Source organism: Squalius cephalus (assembly GCF_949319135.1).
Source record: "Squalius cephalus genome assembly, chromosome: 1".
Taxonomy (NCBI): Eukaryota; Metazoa; Chordata; class Actinopteri; order Cypriniformes; family Leuciscidae; genus Squalius; species Squalius cephalus.
The window spans coordinates 50,125,434-50,144,733 of record NC_137122.1 but is presented as its reverse complement, the minus strand read 5'-3'; the positions used below and the strand labels follow the sequence as shown (position 1 = coordinate 50,144,733).

Here is a 19,300-nt window from a genome sequence, read left to right as displayed (position 1 = left end):
AGAGTTAAATGTTGAACGAGTACTTGTTGGTGTGGTTATTGTGTGTCCACATACTTTTGTCTATTTATTGTTTGTTTGCATCCATTTGTTGCCATACAGATCAGTTGGTTAGTCAATACCTGTCAGCCCTGGAGAGTCCCGAGGTTCTGACACGCTGTGGCTGCGCTCTCGCCTTGGGCTCACTGCCTCCGTTCATGATCCATGGCAAACTACAGCAGGTCACACCTCATAACGCCTCTTGTTTTCAGCTCAAGTGTGAATCTGAGCCATTAGGCTGAGTATGCATACTCTTACGTGTTCCACAGATCTTGCCTGGGCTCCAGGCTGCCTGCAGAGTTGCTCAGAAACAGGAGAGTCGAACTGAAGCCAGGAGGGATGCGGCCACAGCCATGTCTCAGTGAGTAACACCTTCTCCTGTCTCCTCTGCGCTTGAAGAACCAGTCTGCCAGAGCTTAGCGTGAGCCAGCTTGGTCAACGCCTGCTCCTTCCTGCAGGACCTGAAATTCATGTCTAGTTTCACTGCTTTGTCCCGTCTTGCATTGCATGTCCATGTGTCCTGTGCTTTCTTGTCTTCTCAGGGTGTGTGTAGCTGTAGGAGTGTGTGCACAAGGAAGCCCGGACCGCGTCCTGTGTGAGGGCAACATAAGGCCTGTGTATGAAGCCTTGCTGGGCTGTATGAACGACTACAGCACGGACAGCAGAGGGGATGTAGGGGCCTGGTAAGTTCACATGCTGCCTTGTGTTGCACAGTATACAAATGCAATAGTGCTGTCGTGGTATTCAAACATCAAAATAAAGGTACTGCCTTGGGTCACAGTAAATGCTCCTCCACATGGACTACATCTCCCTGCGGTTTTCTGCCAAAAATAAAAGTTCTATGGTTTAATGTTTACAAGCAAAGAAATTAGGACAGCTATTATAAGCTATTAGTCTTGTAATTTTATTGTTGCTCTATAAAATAAACGTATTATTTATTTAAATTCTACTTTTATTTTACAGTACAATAGTATTACTATAGTAATATTTCTTTGTTGTTTTGTTAAATGATTATAATTCGGTGAAATAAAAATATTTTAGTGATGGTAACAACTATTATTATTATAATTATGTATTATGTTGTATTATTATTATTATTATTATTATTATATTATTAAAAAAACTTTTTATTTTACAGTACAATAGTATTAATCTAGTAATACATTTATGTATTGGTCTGTTTAATTATTATTTAGTGAAATAAAAATATTCGAATAATAACGTATTATTATTATTTATTAAAATATTTTATTTTACAGTACAGCAATATTGTATTGCTACGCTATTTATTGTGCGTTTTATTTTTGTAATTTAATCAAATAAAAAATAACTATTATTATAAAAAAAAGTTACAAAAAAAGTCTTAGGTGAGTTTTTCCTTATATCCTCATTATATAACAATGATAATTTGAATCAGTTTAATGTAGTCATTTAGTTTGAATAAAATAACGCAATACAATTTAAGCAATTAGATCATTTGAATTCAAATGGTTTTTTTTTTAAATGCTTTATTTGACTTGTCATTTAATGTAAATAATTATGTATAGCCCTGGTATATTAATTTAATTAATTTAGCTTTTAAATAAAAATTGTTAGCTTTCACTTAATTTAACCAATTTAAAATTTTACTTAATTTGACCGGAACTTAAACTTAAACTGGCAGCTATTGCAATTCTACACTTATATTGTCTTAAAATATAACGCTGAACATATGTATTGTGCTCCGCTGTCCCCGGCCTGCATTCCTCAAAATCCCCACTGGTGCCTTCAGGGATAGCAAAAACTCAACGTGACGCTAAAAATGTGAACAATCAACTTGTGCAATTGTCATAATGCCTTCATGACTAACAAAGCATCAACAAATATTTGAAGCATCTCATGTGTGGTTGCGGTTCTCTGACATTCACAGTGTAGCTCAGATTTTTCGCGCTCGTTCTGTTTCAGGGTGAGAGCGGCAGCTATGAGCAGTCTCATGGACGTGACCCTGCTGGTGGTGGCGTCTGCTCCAGAGCTCCTCTCCTCCGACCTGTGAGGCACTATCAGTCTCACTTAACTTAAACACAGCTAACCAAGTGCACATTGCAGACTGCTCACAGATATTTTTCTCATTTTCTGTAGTGTTCAGCGCATGATGTGTTGCCTGGCCCAGCAGGCAGCAGAGAAGATCGACCGCTACCGAGCCCATGCCGGCACCATTTTCCTGCGGCTGCTCCATAGCACGGAGCCCGCAGTACCACACATTCCCCACCGGGAGGAGCTATTGAGCATCTTCCCTCCGTGAGTGCCACACGTGCTCGGAAACGTTAAAATAGTCCAGTTTTACAAACAGACCTACTGCTTGCTCTCAGATCGCCATATTTGTGTTTTTTACGAAAGATTTGTACGAAAACACTTGAACCCTGATAATTGCTGCTTGCAGCTATATTTATTATTATTAACATATTTTTTCTTCGCTAAGCTGATCGTGCAGACTAAACCGTAAGGTCTAGAGACTTGAAACTTGGCCAAATGGTAGTACTATTCCCCGCTACTCAGGTGCAAAGCGTCACCCTGATCGGCCCATAGGGGGTGCTACAGTGATGAAAAATGCTAAATAGCTCATAACTCCTAGATCGTTCGTCTCTCCGATTTCATTTCCGTCGTTAATTTTTCCACCATATTGGATTTTGGTTAAAACCTACTTTTCGGGAACGTAGCAAACAAATTAAACTGATCTGATCAAAACATGGTTTACATTTGATGCATCCACAAAAGCACGAGGGTGCACTCACTAAAAATTTGACGTTGCAATTCTCAATCACCATTTTTGTGCAGTTTTACACAGGCCACATTATAACCAACGTTTCAATGGGATGATATGAGGAAAATAGCCTTTTATACCAAACACTTTCTGCGGCAGACAATCACAGATAATGTTTTTGCCTAAATTGTTTGTTACAGCTTATCAGTTGCATTGAAAAACTTGACTGAGTTGTGATGCACTGACATTTTGGCAGCGGAACATTTTTGCCAGAACATTTTCAGATTAGACTGAAACAGACCGAGATAACTGATGAAACTATGACATTTAATTGATGGCACATTTTGACTTTGTCAAGGTCTATTTTGTGTGCACATCATGTGAATAAGCACTCAGGTAGTTTTAATAAGGCAAGTTAAAAATGCCAACTGTGTTGACTATCGATTTGTCTTTTTTTTTTTTCATTCGGTTTCCATAAACCCGATAGTCAGATAGAAAAAAATTTGTTTTAAAGAGGAGCTTTTTGCTGATTATATGCACTGTATTACATATTCAACAATTTTATTTAACCTCATCTTCATTATTTAATGTATGTTTGAATAAATGTCATGAAAACAAGTTTTTATTACAACCACCGTTTAAATGTTTCAACAACAAATCATTAAAAAGTTTGTATTAAAACTGCCTTATGTGCAATTAAGATTTGTATATACATAAGTTTGCAGATTGATTATTATATAAATGTGATTAATTAGTTGATTTTGAAACTTTAGTTTATTAAAATAAATTTTTTGCTGTATCACCACTTAATAGCACAAGATGAATGAGGAAGTTTGTTTTTATCTTTGGGTCAATTGTAGCTACAATTTCATAATATTTTTAGGCCACTTGTATTTTTGGTTTATATACTACATTATATAGCATTTTAGTGTTTATGGTCTTATTATTACAAACACTACATTGAACTATGGAAAAATAATGCTAGTTTAAAGTAGAAATAAGGGCTTTAAATCTTCATTTAAATCTTCTGGTTCTTCATGACTTTGGCTCAAATTGTCGGTTTTCATTAATGTATTCTCTCTGATTGTAGAAAAAACTCCAAAACTTGTCTGGCTTTAGATATTGCTAGACATGCGTTCAATTATTGAGAACGGTTCATCAGAAATAAATGCTTTTTTTTTTTTTTGGCCTCGATACTGGCTTAGTTTTCTACCTACACCTCTTTGTTCCTCTGATTTGCATGCAACGGATGTGTCAGGCATTAAAACGGCTTACATTATGTCATTAAATTTGGGAGGTTCACTTTTGCTTTCACTTTTTTGCAAGTTTCTGGAAAGCAAATCTTTTTATTTTCGTTGTTTACAATTTTAGCTGAAGCTCAATAAAAAGTCCCATCCCAAATGCTTCAGTCATGTTTATCTCTGACCTCTGATGTTTTTTTTTTTTACATGTACCCTAGAGAGGCGGTAAACTCCCTCAACTGGAACGCCGCGGCACAGGCCTTTCCTCACATCACGCAGCTGCTGCGTCTGCCTCAGTACCAGTACCACACACTCCTGGGCCTTTCCGTGTCTGTGGGTGGCCTCACCGAATCTACCGTAGGTCACCACATAAACACAACCATTAAAACACAATTCACCCTCAGCCGCCTCTTTTTCCCTTGAGAGGCGGCTGAGTATAATTTGTTAAAAAAAAAAAAATGGATTTTAACCTTTCTAAAGGTTAAAACGCAGTATAAAAAAATATTTTTTTCAGTCATACTTTCAAACATCAATTTAGTTCTGTAGATTAATAAGGTGACACTTTACAATGAGGTTATATTTGTTAACATTAGTTACCTACATTAGTGAACAATGAAAAATACTTTATTATTCTTGTTAATTGAAAACCTTAACATTACTAATACATTTTTAAGTTCAAAACTTGTATCTGTTAATACACAGTTGTGTAGTTAAGGCACTGTAAACTAACATTAGCATTTTATTAACTAACATTAACAAAGGTTAATAAACATCTGTTGATCATTGTTAGTTCACGTTAGTTAATGCGTTATATAATGGTAATAAATTAGACCTTATTGTAAAGTGTTACCATTAATTCTTTACTATGTTTAAATTACATTTTTAATCAATTGACAGTATTTTGAACAATAACCAACATTACTATATTGCATAATGCTTAACAAATAATAAGTTAATAAATAATTCGTTGTTCGTTCTAAAAAGTGAAAATGGAAATCGGTAAGATTCGTATTCAAGTTGGTAAGATGTTTTTATATTTTTGAAAGAAGTTTTTTATGCTGGTCAAGGCTGCTTTTATTTTTTTTTATTTTATTTGTTTTAAATGTAATTTATTCCTGTGATCAAAGCTGAATTTTCAGCATCATTACTCCAGTCTTCAGTGTCACATGATCCTTCAGAAATCAGTCTAACATGCTGATTTGATATTTAAGAAACAGTTCTTATTATTATCAATGTTGAAAACAGTTGTGTTGCTTAATATTTTTGTGGAAACCATGATACTTTTTAATAAAAAATTATAATAAATTATATTAAATATAAAAATCTCACTGTAACTACTCCTCTGACCCCATGGAATGGGTTCACAGACCCCTGATTGAAAACCTTAATTGAAAATAAATCTACCACATAACCAGACCACAGCCATCAGAATAAGCATGTGAGGAAAAACACTATGGGTAATTAAATTGAGAAATGGTTCAGTTAGAGTAAATTGTGTGGTTAGAAAAGACACAAAAGCGACCAACAGAGGGAGCCGTCGACACTCTGTTCTCCAGAGAGTATGTCTATGGTGACCGCAGTCAGGAGTGTGAATAGTTTCAGGGAAATTGAGACTATTAGATCATGTAGTTTTACTTAGCGTTGCTTCATTTCTTATTTGCAAGAATTGCAATACAAAAGTGGTCCGTTATTTTGGGTTTTCAAAAATAAGCTGGTGTTGAAACGCTTTGGTGTTTTAAGAAAATTTCTGACATGTGTTTGAGTAAACTGAAATTTTGCCACAATTGCAAGTCTGTGCCCGTCCTGGCCTCAAAGTGCACAGGGTGTAAACGGCTTAGAGGCAAAACCACAGCTCCTCCAGCGGGCCAAGATTCGTTCAAAACAAATTTAGCTGGAACGGACCAAGTGGGATTGGCACCATGTCCCTTAGCATTTGCACTCATGCTTTCGGTGGTGACTTAGGGCCCCTGGAGGGATCTTCAGCTCATCAGCTCTCATACACTTAATCTTTTCCTTTCTCCTTTTCTTTAAAATGCTGATTTTCTTTCTTCCTTTCTATACTTATTTTTCTATGATGCAAAGCTGAATTTAAAATTTTTTACTCGTCACATGTTCCTTCAGAAATCATTCTATGATGATTTAATGCTTAAAAAAAACGTTTCTTATTATTATCACAAACATTAAACATTGCTGCTTCATATTTTTGTGGAAACTGAACAGAAAAATCTTATTGATTTTTGAATGGTAGTATATGTTTTTCTAAAGAACATCACTGTTATTCTTGTTCATTTTGGGATTAGAGATTGAACATTAGTAATTTGATTTAAAATTTGATAACAGTTAATAACAAAGGAATGTATTTGAATGAAAATACAATTCAAACATAGTTGTAATTGAAATGATTCACCCCCCTTTGCAAATCAGGTTTATTGGCAAAATTTACAGATTTTCAGCTGTTTGCAATGAACAAATCAAACAAAAGTAATTGAAATAGCTCAGCACAACAAGTGTTTCAAGTGGTTTCCCCAAATTCAACTGAAAATGCAAGTTTTAATGACAGTCTCAAAATTATTCAACCCCTCCATGGCAAGCATCTTTTGTTCAAGTCAGGTGACTGTGATGGCCACTGTAGAAACTTCCAGGACTTCTTCTGCAACCAAGCCTTGGTGGAATTTGAGGTATGCTTGGGATCATTGTCCTGTTGCGAGGTCCAATGACGCCCAAGCTTAAGCTTCCTTACTTGACGGCATGACATTTTCTTTTAGGATTAGGACAAAAATGAATTCATCTTGCCTTCCACACGCTGCAGGTTTCTAATGCCAGAGGATGCAAAGCATCACCGAGCCCCACCATGCTTAACTGTAGACAGAGTGTTCTTTTCAGCATATGCTTTATTCTTCCTCCAGACATTCCGCTGATCCATAGGGCCGAAAAGTTCCAAAAAGTTTGTTTTATCGCTCCATAGAACAGAATCCCAAAACTCTGGGATCTGTGGCTTATTTATATGATTTTGAGCACTTTTCTTGTGCTTTTTGGTCAGTAGTGGTGTATCTTGGAGTTCTGGCATGGAAACCGCATGCATTTGGTACTAGGGCTGTCAAAATTGCTCAAAAATGACGTTCGAATATTCCCTCTAAAAAACACACGAATATTCGAACTATTCGAACATCTGGTTGCGATAATGAATTACGTCAATAACAGGACAAATTAATACAAAGAGACATAACTACTTGTATAGGTAGTAAATTTAAGTTTAAACATATTTGACAATGTATTACCAACACAAAACCAAGTAAATAAACTAATGGCCAAGACTGCAGACCTCACTCTCGCTCACTCGCAGGCACTCTCTCTCTCTCTCTCTCTCTCTCTCTCGCCCTCGCGCTCACGCTCTCTCTGCGCATAACGGTTTAAATTAACAACAACAATAAGCACGTTGAGTGCTGATCAAGAGTTTTGCGCAAGCAATTTAAGGTCGCGACTCTTGTCCCAAATATAGCAGGCTTTATTCAGTGATTGAAACAAATTTATTAACATTATTGAAGTTTTACAGTATAGAACTGACATTGAACGCTCCGAGCGAGCTGTGCTGTGGTAAACATGGAACTTTTCTGTTTAACGTTAAATAAAATGAGGCACACAATTCCGAGAAATGTGACAACAAAGAAATTTTACCCTGAGGTTCATAAAAAATAAAGTGCTATTAAAAAAGAAAAAGACTACTTACATTCTTGGTGCTTGTATTAAAAAAAGGAAAAACTGACTGCAATTTATTCCATTGTCTTTTTAGTGCACTGTCAACTTTCAGCAGTGACGCTGTGCTAGACAGTGCGACTCGTGTGACCTGTCCCTCAGGCAGCGCGCGCGCCCACTCGCAAAGCAGACAGCCGCGCATCTGCTTCCGCGGGCGTGTTTTTCCATATCCGAAATTCACATTCGAATATTAATTTTCACGTTTGAATTCCTGTTTTTTAAAACTATTCGAATATATATTCGAATTTAGAATATTCGTTGACAGCCCTATTTGGTACGCGCCTTACTGTGCAAGCTGAATCTATCGTGTCTGTTGCCACCAAGTCTTGCTGCAGGTCTTTTGCAGTCACTCAAGGGTTTTTCCTGAACCTGCCTTCTCATAAATCTGGTTGAAGCCATTGATAGCTTCCTTTTTCTGCCTTGTCCAGGTAGTGCAACCAGTCTTCTTTTAACTTTGAACTTGCGAACTATGCTTTCAACTGTGTCTCTTGGAACATTTAGTGCATTTGCTATCTTTTTGTATCCTGTTCCTTGTTTGTGAAGGCAGATGATATCTTCTCTTAACTTTTTGGACCATTCTATTTCTAACATGCATTCAAACCTAGCCAGTTCAGATGTTTCATGTGTTCTAGCTCAAGCACACCTGGTGCAACTAATGAAGCCCTTGATTAGTTGCATCATGTGTGCTTGAAACAACACCTGTTTTGCAGATTTCTGCTGTTGTGAGGGATACTATTCAAGAGGTTGAATAATTTTGTGACTGCAGAAGTCATTAAAAGTTGCATTTTCAGTTGAATTTGGGGAAACCACTTGAAACATTTGTTGTGTTGAGCTATTTAAATTACTTTTGTTTGATTTGTTCATTGCAAACAGCTGAAAGTCTGAAAGTTTTGCCAATAAAGCTGATTTGCAATTAGGGTTGAATAATTTTGATTACAACTGTGCATATGAAGTCATGTAGTGCAACTAACATGTCAAAACCTGCAGGTAGTTATCTAATAAAAATAAAATGGCAAGGTTAGTTCAGGCTTAAATTCTTATTTCTATATATAAAGTCTGGTAGATACATTATTCTTTCTCCATCCCACTTTCTTAGTGTTTTAGGCTCAGTGCCTCTGCTCCAGTGGCTGTTGGGACATCAGCTTGATTTTAAGCCCTTTTGTTATTTATAGCCACCAGTGTTTGTTGATGAAGAATAAATAATGTAAAGGCCTTTAACAGGAGCTTTGCGCCTAGTAAATGTCAACTCATCTGCCAACTGGACCTATAAATGAGTCCCCCATTAGAAGCGGCAGAGTTCTCCTCCCCCTCTTCTTTGATTAGAGACACGGTAGAGGTTATGCTCTCACCTTCAGCCTGGAACTGGGTGATCTCTCTAAGCCAAAACTGCTGGATAAATGAGCGGTTCTCACAGACTCAACACTGAATGATCAAGCTTCTCTCTGAAGATCAGCTCCCTCTGGACAGCTGAGTCCGTACTGATACCTTACATAATCATGCACCATCTGACCCCTCACACACATTAGCACACTGCTGCATGGGAGAAGTTTGCATTCAGCATGAGTGTAGTTGGGTAAATGTTCAAGATGTGGAGTGAAAGTACTGCTTTCTTTGCTTATTATTTCATGTTTTCTCTATGAAAATATAGGAACATTGTCTCGTACCATTACTTCATATGACTTACACTGAATTGGACTGCCTTGATTAAAGCTGAAATGCAATTAAAATCTATTTTCTATCTATTTATAAATCTATTTTCTAAATGCATGTCATTGATCTTATTGTGAATGATTAATCTGTGCATGTTTAATTTTTTTAAGAATGCTTTGACCTTAATCATAATATAAAAACTGGGCCTTCCAGTGAAAATTACAGACTTCTCTCTGGTGGTGAATGGCCGGTCTTCTCCAATCTCCAATAATTTTCCTATTTTGTCTGCCTTTAATTTAAATTTAAACCCATTTAAATGATTTGAGGTTAAACCTGGTTAAACCAGTCCCTGCAAGCCCATGCTCCTCTTACTCCACTTTTGTGTGCAGTAACCACAACTCAAAATCCAAACAACAATCGATACATAAATCCAAGTCCCTTCCCTTTTTTTCTTTTTAATCTGTTACTCTTGGATTAGTCTCGCATAGCCAGACCTTCAGACTGATAGCAGAATGGCCTGGTTTCCATCACAGCTTTCATTAGCCTAGGACCGCCCAAGATGAAGACTGACCGACATGCAAAGCAACCAATCACAGTTCGTTTTGTTCTGTATCAGGTTTAGGGGCGTGAAAATATAACGTTGATGCCCCTACAATAACAGACCGGCTTGCATCTAATATATTATTAATTCAAGAATGTTGTGCCAAGTTTACTGCAACGATGACGCCGTAAACTTCACATAGTTGAATCCAGCGTTTAGTTTATCCTTATAAGCACTCGTTGGCACAGTAGCAAACACCACAGCTTTCTTTTTCCATGAGGGGGTTTGGCATCACAACGGCTTTGTTTCCAGGCAGACATTTAAAGAACGAGAAATCCTGTAGAATTTAACCAATCAGTTGATGACTTCAAAACTCCCGGAGGTTTTCCCATTTTGTGTGCCTTATGCATCAGACATTCATCCAGCGGTCCTTGGGCTTGACATTTGAGGCGGAGGCTGCACTTGGATGTCAAACACAATATGGAAGAAAAGATCGGCCTTTACTTCTGTTTCATTGCGACTTTAAAGGCTCCACCTGCATGTCTCTTTAACAATTTATTATTTGGCTTCAAACTGTGATGTGATCACATTGCATCTTATAATTTGATGGATCAATCCACAAAAATAAAAATAACCTGCATGTCTCTTTCACAATTTATTATTTGGCTTCAAACTGTGATGTGATCACATTGCATCTTATAATTTGATGGATCAATCCACAAAAATAAAAATAAAACAATACAGCTGAAGTGTGTATTAATAGAAATAAAACAATACAAACATTACACACTTCAGCTATTAAAAATGTGTATTTAAGACTTACTCATGAATTAATACTTGTATTTATCAAAGCATATGCAAGGCAAACCTTTAGGGTCACATGGTCCAATTCTCACTATTAACTACGACTTTTACCTCAATAAACCCCTAATTACTGCTTATTAATAGTTAGTAAGGTAGTTGTTAAGTTTAGGTATTAGTTAAGGGATGTAGAATATGGTCATGCAGAATAAGGCATTGATGTGTGCTTTATAAGTACTAATAAACAGCCAATATCCTAGTAATATGCATTCTAATAGGCAACTAGTTAATAGTGCATATAAATGTTATGTGGTGTGTAACACCGTAAAAATGGCACAGAGAGGAAAGCACATATTCAGCCCCATATATAATGCGAAAATGTGAGTTTACACAATTACAAACAGTTTCAGTAAGACCTTCAGATAAGTGTAACAGCCAAGGACAAAAAGGCTGAAAAATCTTGTTATTTTACAATATCTTAAAGCAACCAACCAACGTTCTTCCCTTTGTGGGGAATGTATCACATACTTTAACATTTATTATGATCTCATGCACAGTCACATAAAACAAGAGGTTTTTTGAGGGGGCACTAGTGGCAGTCCTGACTCATTTGATGCCTTAAGTAATTTAAAACACTTGCCCCCCGGTTTCACAGACAAGGCTTAAGCTATTAAGCTTAGACTAAAATGCATGTTTGAGCTGTTGTAATTGAAAGCAATACGTCTTAAAATATGTCACTGCCATTGTTTTGTCTCAAGATCCACATAAATAATGTTTTTTTTCTAAGACACATTTATAAAAGCTACTTAAATATCCTAGTTGAACTAAGGCCTAACCTTGGCTTAATCTAAGTTCTTGGCCTTAGAAGTTCTATAAATGCAAGACCAACCAGTTTAGCTTTTTTAATTAAATACACTTTTATTTTACTCAAAATAGTTTTGAAAAATACAATCATGATGTGGATTAAAATTCTGACCTAATTATGGTAATTATCCAAAAGATAGCAAAACATTAACTGTACTAGACAGCCAGTGATCATGATGTGTTTTCATTTTATGGAAAATAAATATAGTTAATATATTATATGAATAATTACCAAGTATAATTTTAACCATTAATATATCAGTCTCACACAAGTGAATTTTTTTTTTTTTTTTTGCCTGTTTGCAGGTGCGTTTTTCCTCTCAGTCTTTATTCGAGTACTTGAAGGGCATTCAGCAGGATGGCGCAGCGCTTCAGCAGTTTGGAGACACTTTGTTGCGCATCTTCAGAGATAACCTGCGCATTGACAGGTACAACTGCACTGCAAAACACAACATAGCCACAAAACCGCTGCATATATCATACAGATGCAGTGAGGAAGATGTGGGCGGTATGGCCAAAAATCTTAGTATCAGTAATTTGACATCATAGTAATGGTGTACATGCTTGAAAGCTCAACAACAAAAAAACAAAAAAAAAATTTCACCTTTTTTTGGAACTTGGTGGCTGTGAACCATATGATAAGATTTTGTTTTGTATTTATACTATATATTTTGATCTGCCCACAGGGTTTCTGTACCTTTGCTGAAGATGGTGGACCAACTTCTCGCTAACGGCTGTTTTGAACTCTTCACCAGCGAGGAGAGGTGAGCGTGGGAAAGCCCAGCGTACATTACTGCCTCCCTTGGCTCAGATACACAAACCATCCAGAGCTCGGCAGGAGAAATGATATCATGACAGAAATTCACAGAAAGGACTCACACAGGGAACCTTTGGGAGAACTTGAGATGAGCCCGGCCAAGTCATATGTTGAAATACGGAGACAGAGGGTGAATGTTTGTGTTGGTTTGGTTTAATCTGTCATTTTTTTTGTTTTTTGTTTTCAGTCATCCTTTTTGCGTAGAGCTGCTGTCCCTGTGTAAGGAGGAAATCAAGAAGTCCAAGGATGTCCAGAAGTTGTTTTCATGTATAGCTGTGTAAGTGCAGTTGCATTTCCAACACTCTGTGGATTCTTGGGGCAAATAAAGGCCAATTCACGCTGCACCGACAGACGCAGATCAACACCGATAGTCGCCAGATTACAGCAAGCCACTTTTCAGACATTCTTATTGCGATTCAGCATGTTCAATTGGCGAAAACAAGCTCTGACAGACGCCAACGGTGGTAACACACTGAACCAACAAAACACGACATTGTGTCTGTTGCCGTCTGTCGGTGCAGTGTGAATTTGCCTCTAGGATGTGGAAATTGCTCCAATTTAGGATGTGTAGCTCCAATGTTCCAAATTCTTGATATGTAATATTTTGACAAACGTATATACTGTTTTCAATGAAAATGTTGATTTAATGACTCTAAAAAAATGTATTTGTGCCATTTCAGGTGTGACTTTTGGTTTTAGTGTGATCTCTCTTGTGATTGGTCATTGTTTCTGAGCACGCTCTCTCTGATTGGTAGGGATAACTGCTGGATGGAAACACTAAAATCTGCATAAATTCTAAAAATGTGCATGAAAACGTATGCGCTTGTTTTAGTTGGATAATTTTTTTCTCCGATAAGAAAACATGCGCATAAACTACGACGGAAACACATTTGCAGAATAAATTCCTCGATGTGCATCAATGTCACTGTGCACGATGGGACAGAATAACTGGACTAACCAGTGGGCCGATCTTTTTGTACAGCATCTGAAAAGCTGTTTTGGTTGTTCTGAAGTGCCTGAGCAAAGTCTGTCGTCAAAGTGGTTCGTTATAATTACCTCACAGAACTCTCTTGCACGACTGTGTTCCCAAAAGCAGGCACCTGCCTCCGAAAGCAAGATAACGTGTTTATTGAGTTTCATCTTCGAATTTGTATTGAGGCACAGAAGTTGCATTTATTTATTTATTTCTTTAGCAACAACCAACCACTATCTCAAACGAATGCAAGATCCATGTTAAGATTTATTACAGTTCATCACTCAGGTTTGTTCGCAGATTTAGCTGCAGCAAACTGACTACAGAACTACACTTTCATTTGGGCAAAATATTGCAGTGGAGATCGCTAATCTTCAACTTTACATGTGTGCTCTCAGAGCAGAGAGAGCACATACACATGGTTGCCAGATTGGAAAGATATTCAACAGTTTTGTAAATTTTTTTGCTCATATGTGACTCACTGTTTTTCTCATAACACTGTGAACAGCACAAACCACATGGAATCTAATCCTTTCAATTCGGATTTGGGCCACTTCCATATGTGGTCCTAAATCCGATACAGGTCGGATGTTTTGCAATGCTACCGCAGTCTGAAAAGTAATACCGGAATCCATGCGACTTGTACGTCACTCTAGATCAACATTCATCACAATTCTGCGCTCATGGGAGTCACTTCAAGTGATGTGTCAGAACTCACAAGTATTACAGTGACAGCTCATATCACCATGAAACTTTCCCAGTTGATTACCTATATTAAGATGAGAAAAAAAATGTATTACAAGTTTTCTGTAATTTAATGTTTAAATATGCAAATTAGGCTATATCTAATAAATATGTGCTAATTTGCATATATTTAAAAAAAAAACGAAATCTGAGTATTGGATAAAGCCAGGTTCAAAAATATTTTTTCATTGTGTTCACATATTAGATGGGAAAAAAAATTACAGAGGGATTTATGGATATCTACTTTTGTTATCCTGTAAATCAGAAAATACTGTCAATGATTTTCACCATGTTTTTTGGAATAAAATGTTATATAAATCAGGCTAGGAATAATATATTTACAAATCCTTCTGTAAATGTCTTCATAATATAACTAGGTACAAGACTGGAAAGTTTGGTCTACATAAGTGCTACTGAAGTGGAGATTTCGGACTTGGAGTATGAGAGAAAAGCCATTTTGAGAAAACGGGCTTTAAAGATTTATCATCAGCCAATGAGATTGCGCATTCAGCCCTTTTACTTTCATGATTGGTTGCTGATAAAAAGGAAATGACCATATTTGGATCCGACAGCATTGTGTAGGAGTATATCGTTTCCAACGGTATATGTGATGACAGGGAGCAGACAGCGATCGCGGAGCAGCGTGTTGATTAAGAACGCCAACTTTTGTTGAATTTATGAGAAATCTACAGACGCAAACCGACAAAGACCTAAAGACCTAAATGTGTATTTTGGACTTTTTTTCACCACAAGTCTAAAAGAAGACATGTTATTGAAGACAAATATCCAAAAATCTCAAAATTGACCAGTAAAAAAAAAAAAAAACGATGTTTTTGCCTGCCGTGTCTTGCCTTAAAACAACAAAATGTGAAGAGCTGTACAAAAAAAAAAGGCTCACATTGTGAACGTAGCCATAGCCAATTGGCTTTATATCACTCCTCCCTAAGATATTGGCATCGGCCAATCTGTCGATCACTGATTAAAATAGGCCCTTCTGACTGACTCCCACTCTTTCACCGCAGGTTCTGTGGAATGGTGCAGTTCCAGGGTGATGTGAGGAAGAATGTCTTAGTGCAGCTGTTGATGTTGCTCTGTCACCCCTTCCCTGTGGTGAGACCATAAGCAGACCACTTCAGCCCAGACTTAGCCTAGGCACTTCTGATGTAATTCTGACTCCATTGTCTCTCTTGGGTCTGTAGATCAGGAAGACGACTGCCAGCCAGGTATACGAGATGCTCTTGACCTACGATGATGTCATTGACGACGATCAAGTGCTGGCTGATGTCATGGCCTCGCTTAGTGACACTAATTGGTGAGTGTTGACACGGGGCTTATTGGAGGATTATGATGAAGAACTTCAGCTCAGCTACTGATTTAATGCTCGTTTCTTGTTCCCTGTCTTAGGGAAAGTGACATCGCTACTGTGCGAACCCACAGGAATCAGCTCTGCGATTGGTTGGGAGTGCCAAGGCCGACTCTGGTAGCCAAGGTGACACATTTAGGCATCTAAAGAGGTTTTATGGGAGAACATTTTGTAGTGTGGGGGATGTTGCATCATATGGCATCTGACATCCAGATGCTGCTTTCAGTGTTACGCATCAACTGTTGGGAGAACAAGTTGTTTTTATACGTTAGTGGGTGTTCAGTTCTCCTAATCGGACACAGAAACCATTAGGTTTCAGTTACAAGAACATTTGAAATTAAAGTGGACATTTCTTGTCCTGACTTTTTCCGTGTTTAAGTGATGTAATCGGGTCCCCGGTGCATCTACCAACCCAGAAAACATGAAAAGTGACAACCCAGTAACTTTGTTTTGGTAAGCCTTTCTCTGCAAGCATGTTAAAAATAAGCCAATCAGGTTTCTACGTCAGAAGGGGATCTTATTATAATATTACCTCCCCTTAATCTGCAAGTTTCCACCCACGGCGCTGGCATTTGGTTTTCGCAAGCGACAACAGTGTAACCAGTTCTAACGCAATAGCAAAAGTTTGAGCAAAGCATGCAAACTGTTCTGTCGTCGCTGCACAGACGAGCACCTAAGACTATTTGACCAAAAAATGTCACTGCTGTCTTATAAAGACCTCAGGGAACTGTGTCAACTTGTGTGAAAGTTAAACATGACGCTACATGTAAGTCGATGAGATGAATCAATGTAACTCCACAACAACTACATAAATTTATCCACTAACCATTCAGAAACGTCCAGGTTCAGTTTAAAAGTTGCAAAACTCTTCCTGAGTCTCTCCGTAAGTTGCATTCCATTTATCTGGGGGGTATTTTGAGCTGAATTTTCACAGAAACATTCTGGGGACTCCATAGATTTATATTATATATTGTGAAAAGGGGCATAATATGTCACCTTTAATCTGTGATGAATATGCCTTTCTCCATCAATATGAAGACTTTCTGTCTGCACAATACTGCCCATTGCTACAATGAAATAGATGAGCTGTCACTCAATGGAATAACTGTTGGTAATAATAAAATGGTACGCTTGTGTATATACAATGTGTGTGTGCACCGTCAATGTGTGAGGTCAGTAAGATTTTTCAGGAAGAAACCTTACTGTAAAGTGTTACCAAAAGTGGTGCCTTTATATTGGTTTTAGTGCATTTGTCATCTCGTCTTGTTTGTTTGTTTGTTTCAGACTTAACTTCAATAGATCCGTTCAGTCTCACCTGGACAGAAGTTCACCTGTCGGCCTCTCTACACTGCATTCTGTCTGGACATCAGGGACAGTGTCCTTATGTCTTCTCTGCTGTCTGATAAAGTTGTCCATCTAATAGTATATTACCTGTCATCATTAAATTATTAAGGAAAATGTCTTTGTGCTCAATGCTTAATTTTTTTTTATTATGATTTCCCAGTTTACCAAGTTAAAGGGATGGTTCGGAGTAATTTCAACCTAGGGTCCTTTGCACCATGACCTCGAACCAAACACCCCACCAGAAGCTTTTTTTCCCTCGGTCGAACATTATTAAAGTTAGAGCTTATTTAGAGATATCAGCCGAATGGCTTAGTGCAGGCGCTAATGGATCCAAGGGTGTATCTTGTAAATTACCCCACTAATAATGCCTGGAATGGTACCAAACTTCTACAGTAGTACAACTAGGTTCTGTACTCATAAAACGAGGCATTGGAAAGTTTGTAAGTACATCAGGAGTTTATTTAAATAACACTTGCCTGACGGCTCATGTTACCGCTAACCCGGTCGTCGACGTCACTTCAGTGATTTGGGAAAAGCCCGTAAAAGTCCTGGCAGAAAGCGAAGCATAAGGATGTAGTGTAACGACGTCCAGTTCCAGGAATGCACTAATATTTTGTTGGTAGTACCAGTTTGCAACAATTATTAGTTAGTTGTCAACACTTAAATAATAAAAAATACATTGCTTTCTGCCAGGACTTTTACAGGTTTTTCCCAAATAACTGTAGTGACCTCGACGTCCGGGTTAGCAGTAGCATGAGCCGTCAGGCAAGTGTTATTTAAATAAACTCCTGATGTACTTACAAACTTTCCAATGCCTCGTTTTATGAGTACAGAACATATTTGTACTACTGTAGAAGTTTGGTACCATTCTGGGCATTATTAGTGGGGTAATTTACGGGATACAACCTTGGATCCATTAGCGCCTGCACTAAGCCATTCAGCTGATATCTCTAAATAAGCTCTAATTTTAATAATGTTCAACCAAGGGAAAAAAAGCTTCTGGGGGGGTGTTTGGCTCGAGGTCATGGTGCAAAATCTAGGTTGATTTTACTCCGAACCATCCCTTTAACTTGGTAATCTGGGATTTATATTGCAAATTATTCATAGCATGTCATTCAGAGGCATATGAGGTGGAGGATCCATTTCCATATTTGACTTGTTCCAACACAAATTCAAGAAATCGTTCACCCCAAAATGAAAATGAATAATTCATATTTGACGCACTTTCATGATTCCAAAACCAAATCAGCGAACAGATCAGTTTTTTGAGGCTATGCTTTTCAATAAACCAGTTGAAACAGTTCACAAATCTGATTAATTCTTTAATTATTTCATTTTACTGACTTGGTTCATTTGGACTGCTTTTAAGGTGATACATTGAAAGCTTTCTGATACTTTAATGCTTTTTTCCTATTTGGAACTTAATAGCTGCTGTGGTATGGAAACGGCTGCATCAAGATTATTTGAAATATTTTTGTTCCACAGAAACTGAATCAACACTGAACTGACTTCAGCTGAACAATGACACTCTATTGATCACTGTAAAGCGGCTTTGAAACAATCTTTATTGTATAAAGAGCTATAAAATAAAGGTGACTTAACTTGACTTTAAATGATGACATGAGGGTGAGTGAGTAATATTTTTTTGGCAAATCCATGTCTTTAAGCCCATCTTGTTGTGTTTGTTTCACTAATAATAACACTGGTGCCTTTTGGCCCTTTTTTTTTACCACCTTCAAATTGATAATTGCGTTTTGAAGGAACATAGGTGCACTGGGACCTGAAGGTAGATTACTTCCTTCTCTCACACCCTCAAACAATTAGTTCCCCCTCTTCATTCTCATCCGTCACAGCCAACACAACAGCTTTCCAGACAAGCATTATAGCAATGAAACTCAATCTAATCCACCTCATTATACTCCAGGGAAAGTGTTAACATTTACAGGAGAGGAAGCCCTGGCAGTGGACAGATGCAGCTTGGCAAGCTCATTCCAGTCCTGGCTTCCTATCCGTGTGGCTGATGTCTGACTGTGGGCCGGACGAGGAAGCCTGGCGCTCTCTCACGCGCAGCCCAACCCAACTCGACTCTCACTTTGGGCACAGGCTTTACTGGAGCTTAGAGAAGAACCCACATGGTCTCAAAATACACAACAGCACTCCTGGCTAAAACAAAGGTCTGATTGTTGAGTTGGAGCCCTTAGATGGAAGGGGTCTCATTCTTTTAGAGAGGCACAGTAGATGAAGTAGTTCGATTTCGATTACTGCCTGTTGGGTAATCAGGATTTGGGCTTAATTGTGTCCTTGCATTCCCCCTGAACTTTCAATAGTTTTTTTTTTTTTCTTTTTCTTTTACTTGAAGGAATAATTATCTCCAAAAGATAAATATTTTGGCATCATTTACTCACCCGCATGTCATTCTGACATTTGTATTTT

The 19,300-nt window shown here is 37.7% G+C and overlaps 1 protein-coding gene across 3 annotated transcripts in view; it reads left to right on the top strand.

The window, feature by feature from the left end:
* The window catches only part of tbcd (tubulin folding cofactor D), a 47,713-nt gene extending 29,232 nt beyond the window's left edge, over positions 1-18,481 (top strand). The window contains exons 26-39 of one of the 3 annotated variants that reach the window (XM_079867390.1): positions 100-218; positions 306-397; positions 579-719; positions 1,981-2,064; positions 2,155-2,313; positions 4,236-4,374; positions 11,933-12,054; positions 12,313-12,390; positions 12,631-12,720; positions 15,183-15,270; positions 15,360-15,472; positions 15,565-15,649; positions 16,808-17,070; positions 17,889-18,481. In XM_079867390.1, coding sequence (XP_079723516.1) covers positions 100-218; positions 306-397; positions 579-719; positions 1,981-2,064; positions 2,155-2,313; positions 4,236-4,374; positions 11,933-12,054; positions 12,313-12,390; positions 12,631-12,720; positions 15,183-15,270; positions 15,360-15,472; positions 15,565-15,649; positions 16,808-16,813 — 1,316 coding nt within the window. In that variant the 3' untranslated portion in view covers positions 16,814-17,070; positions 17,889-18,481. Of the gene's footprint in view, positions 1-99; positions 219-305; positions 398-578; positions 720-1,980; positions 2,065-2,154; positions 2,314-4,235; positions 4,375-11,932; positions 12,055-12,312; positions 12,391-12,630; positions 12,721-15,182; positions 15,271-15,359; positions 15,473-15,564; positions 15,650-16,807; positions 17,323-17,632 lie in introns of all 3 variants that reach the window. The other 2 variants (XM_079867391.1, XM_079867389.1) reach the window with 2 other exon arrangements.
* The last annotated feature ends 819 nt before the right edge of the window (positions 18,482-19,300 follow it).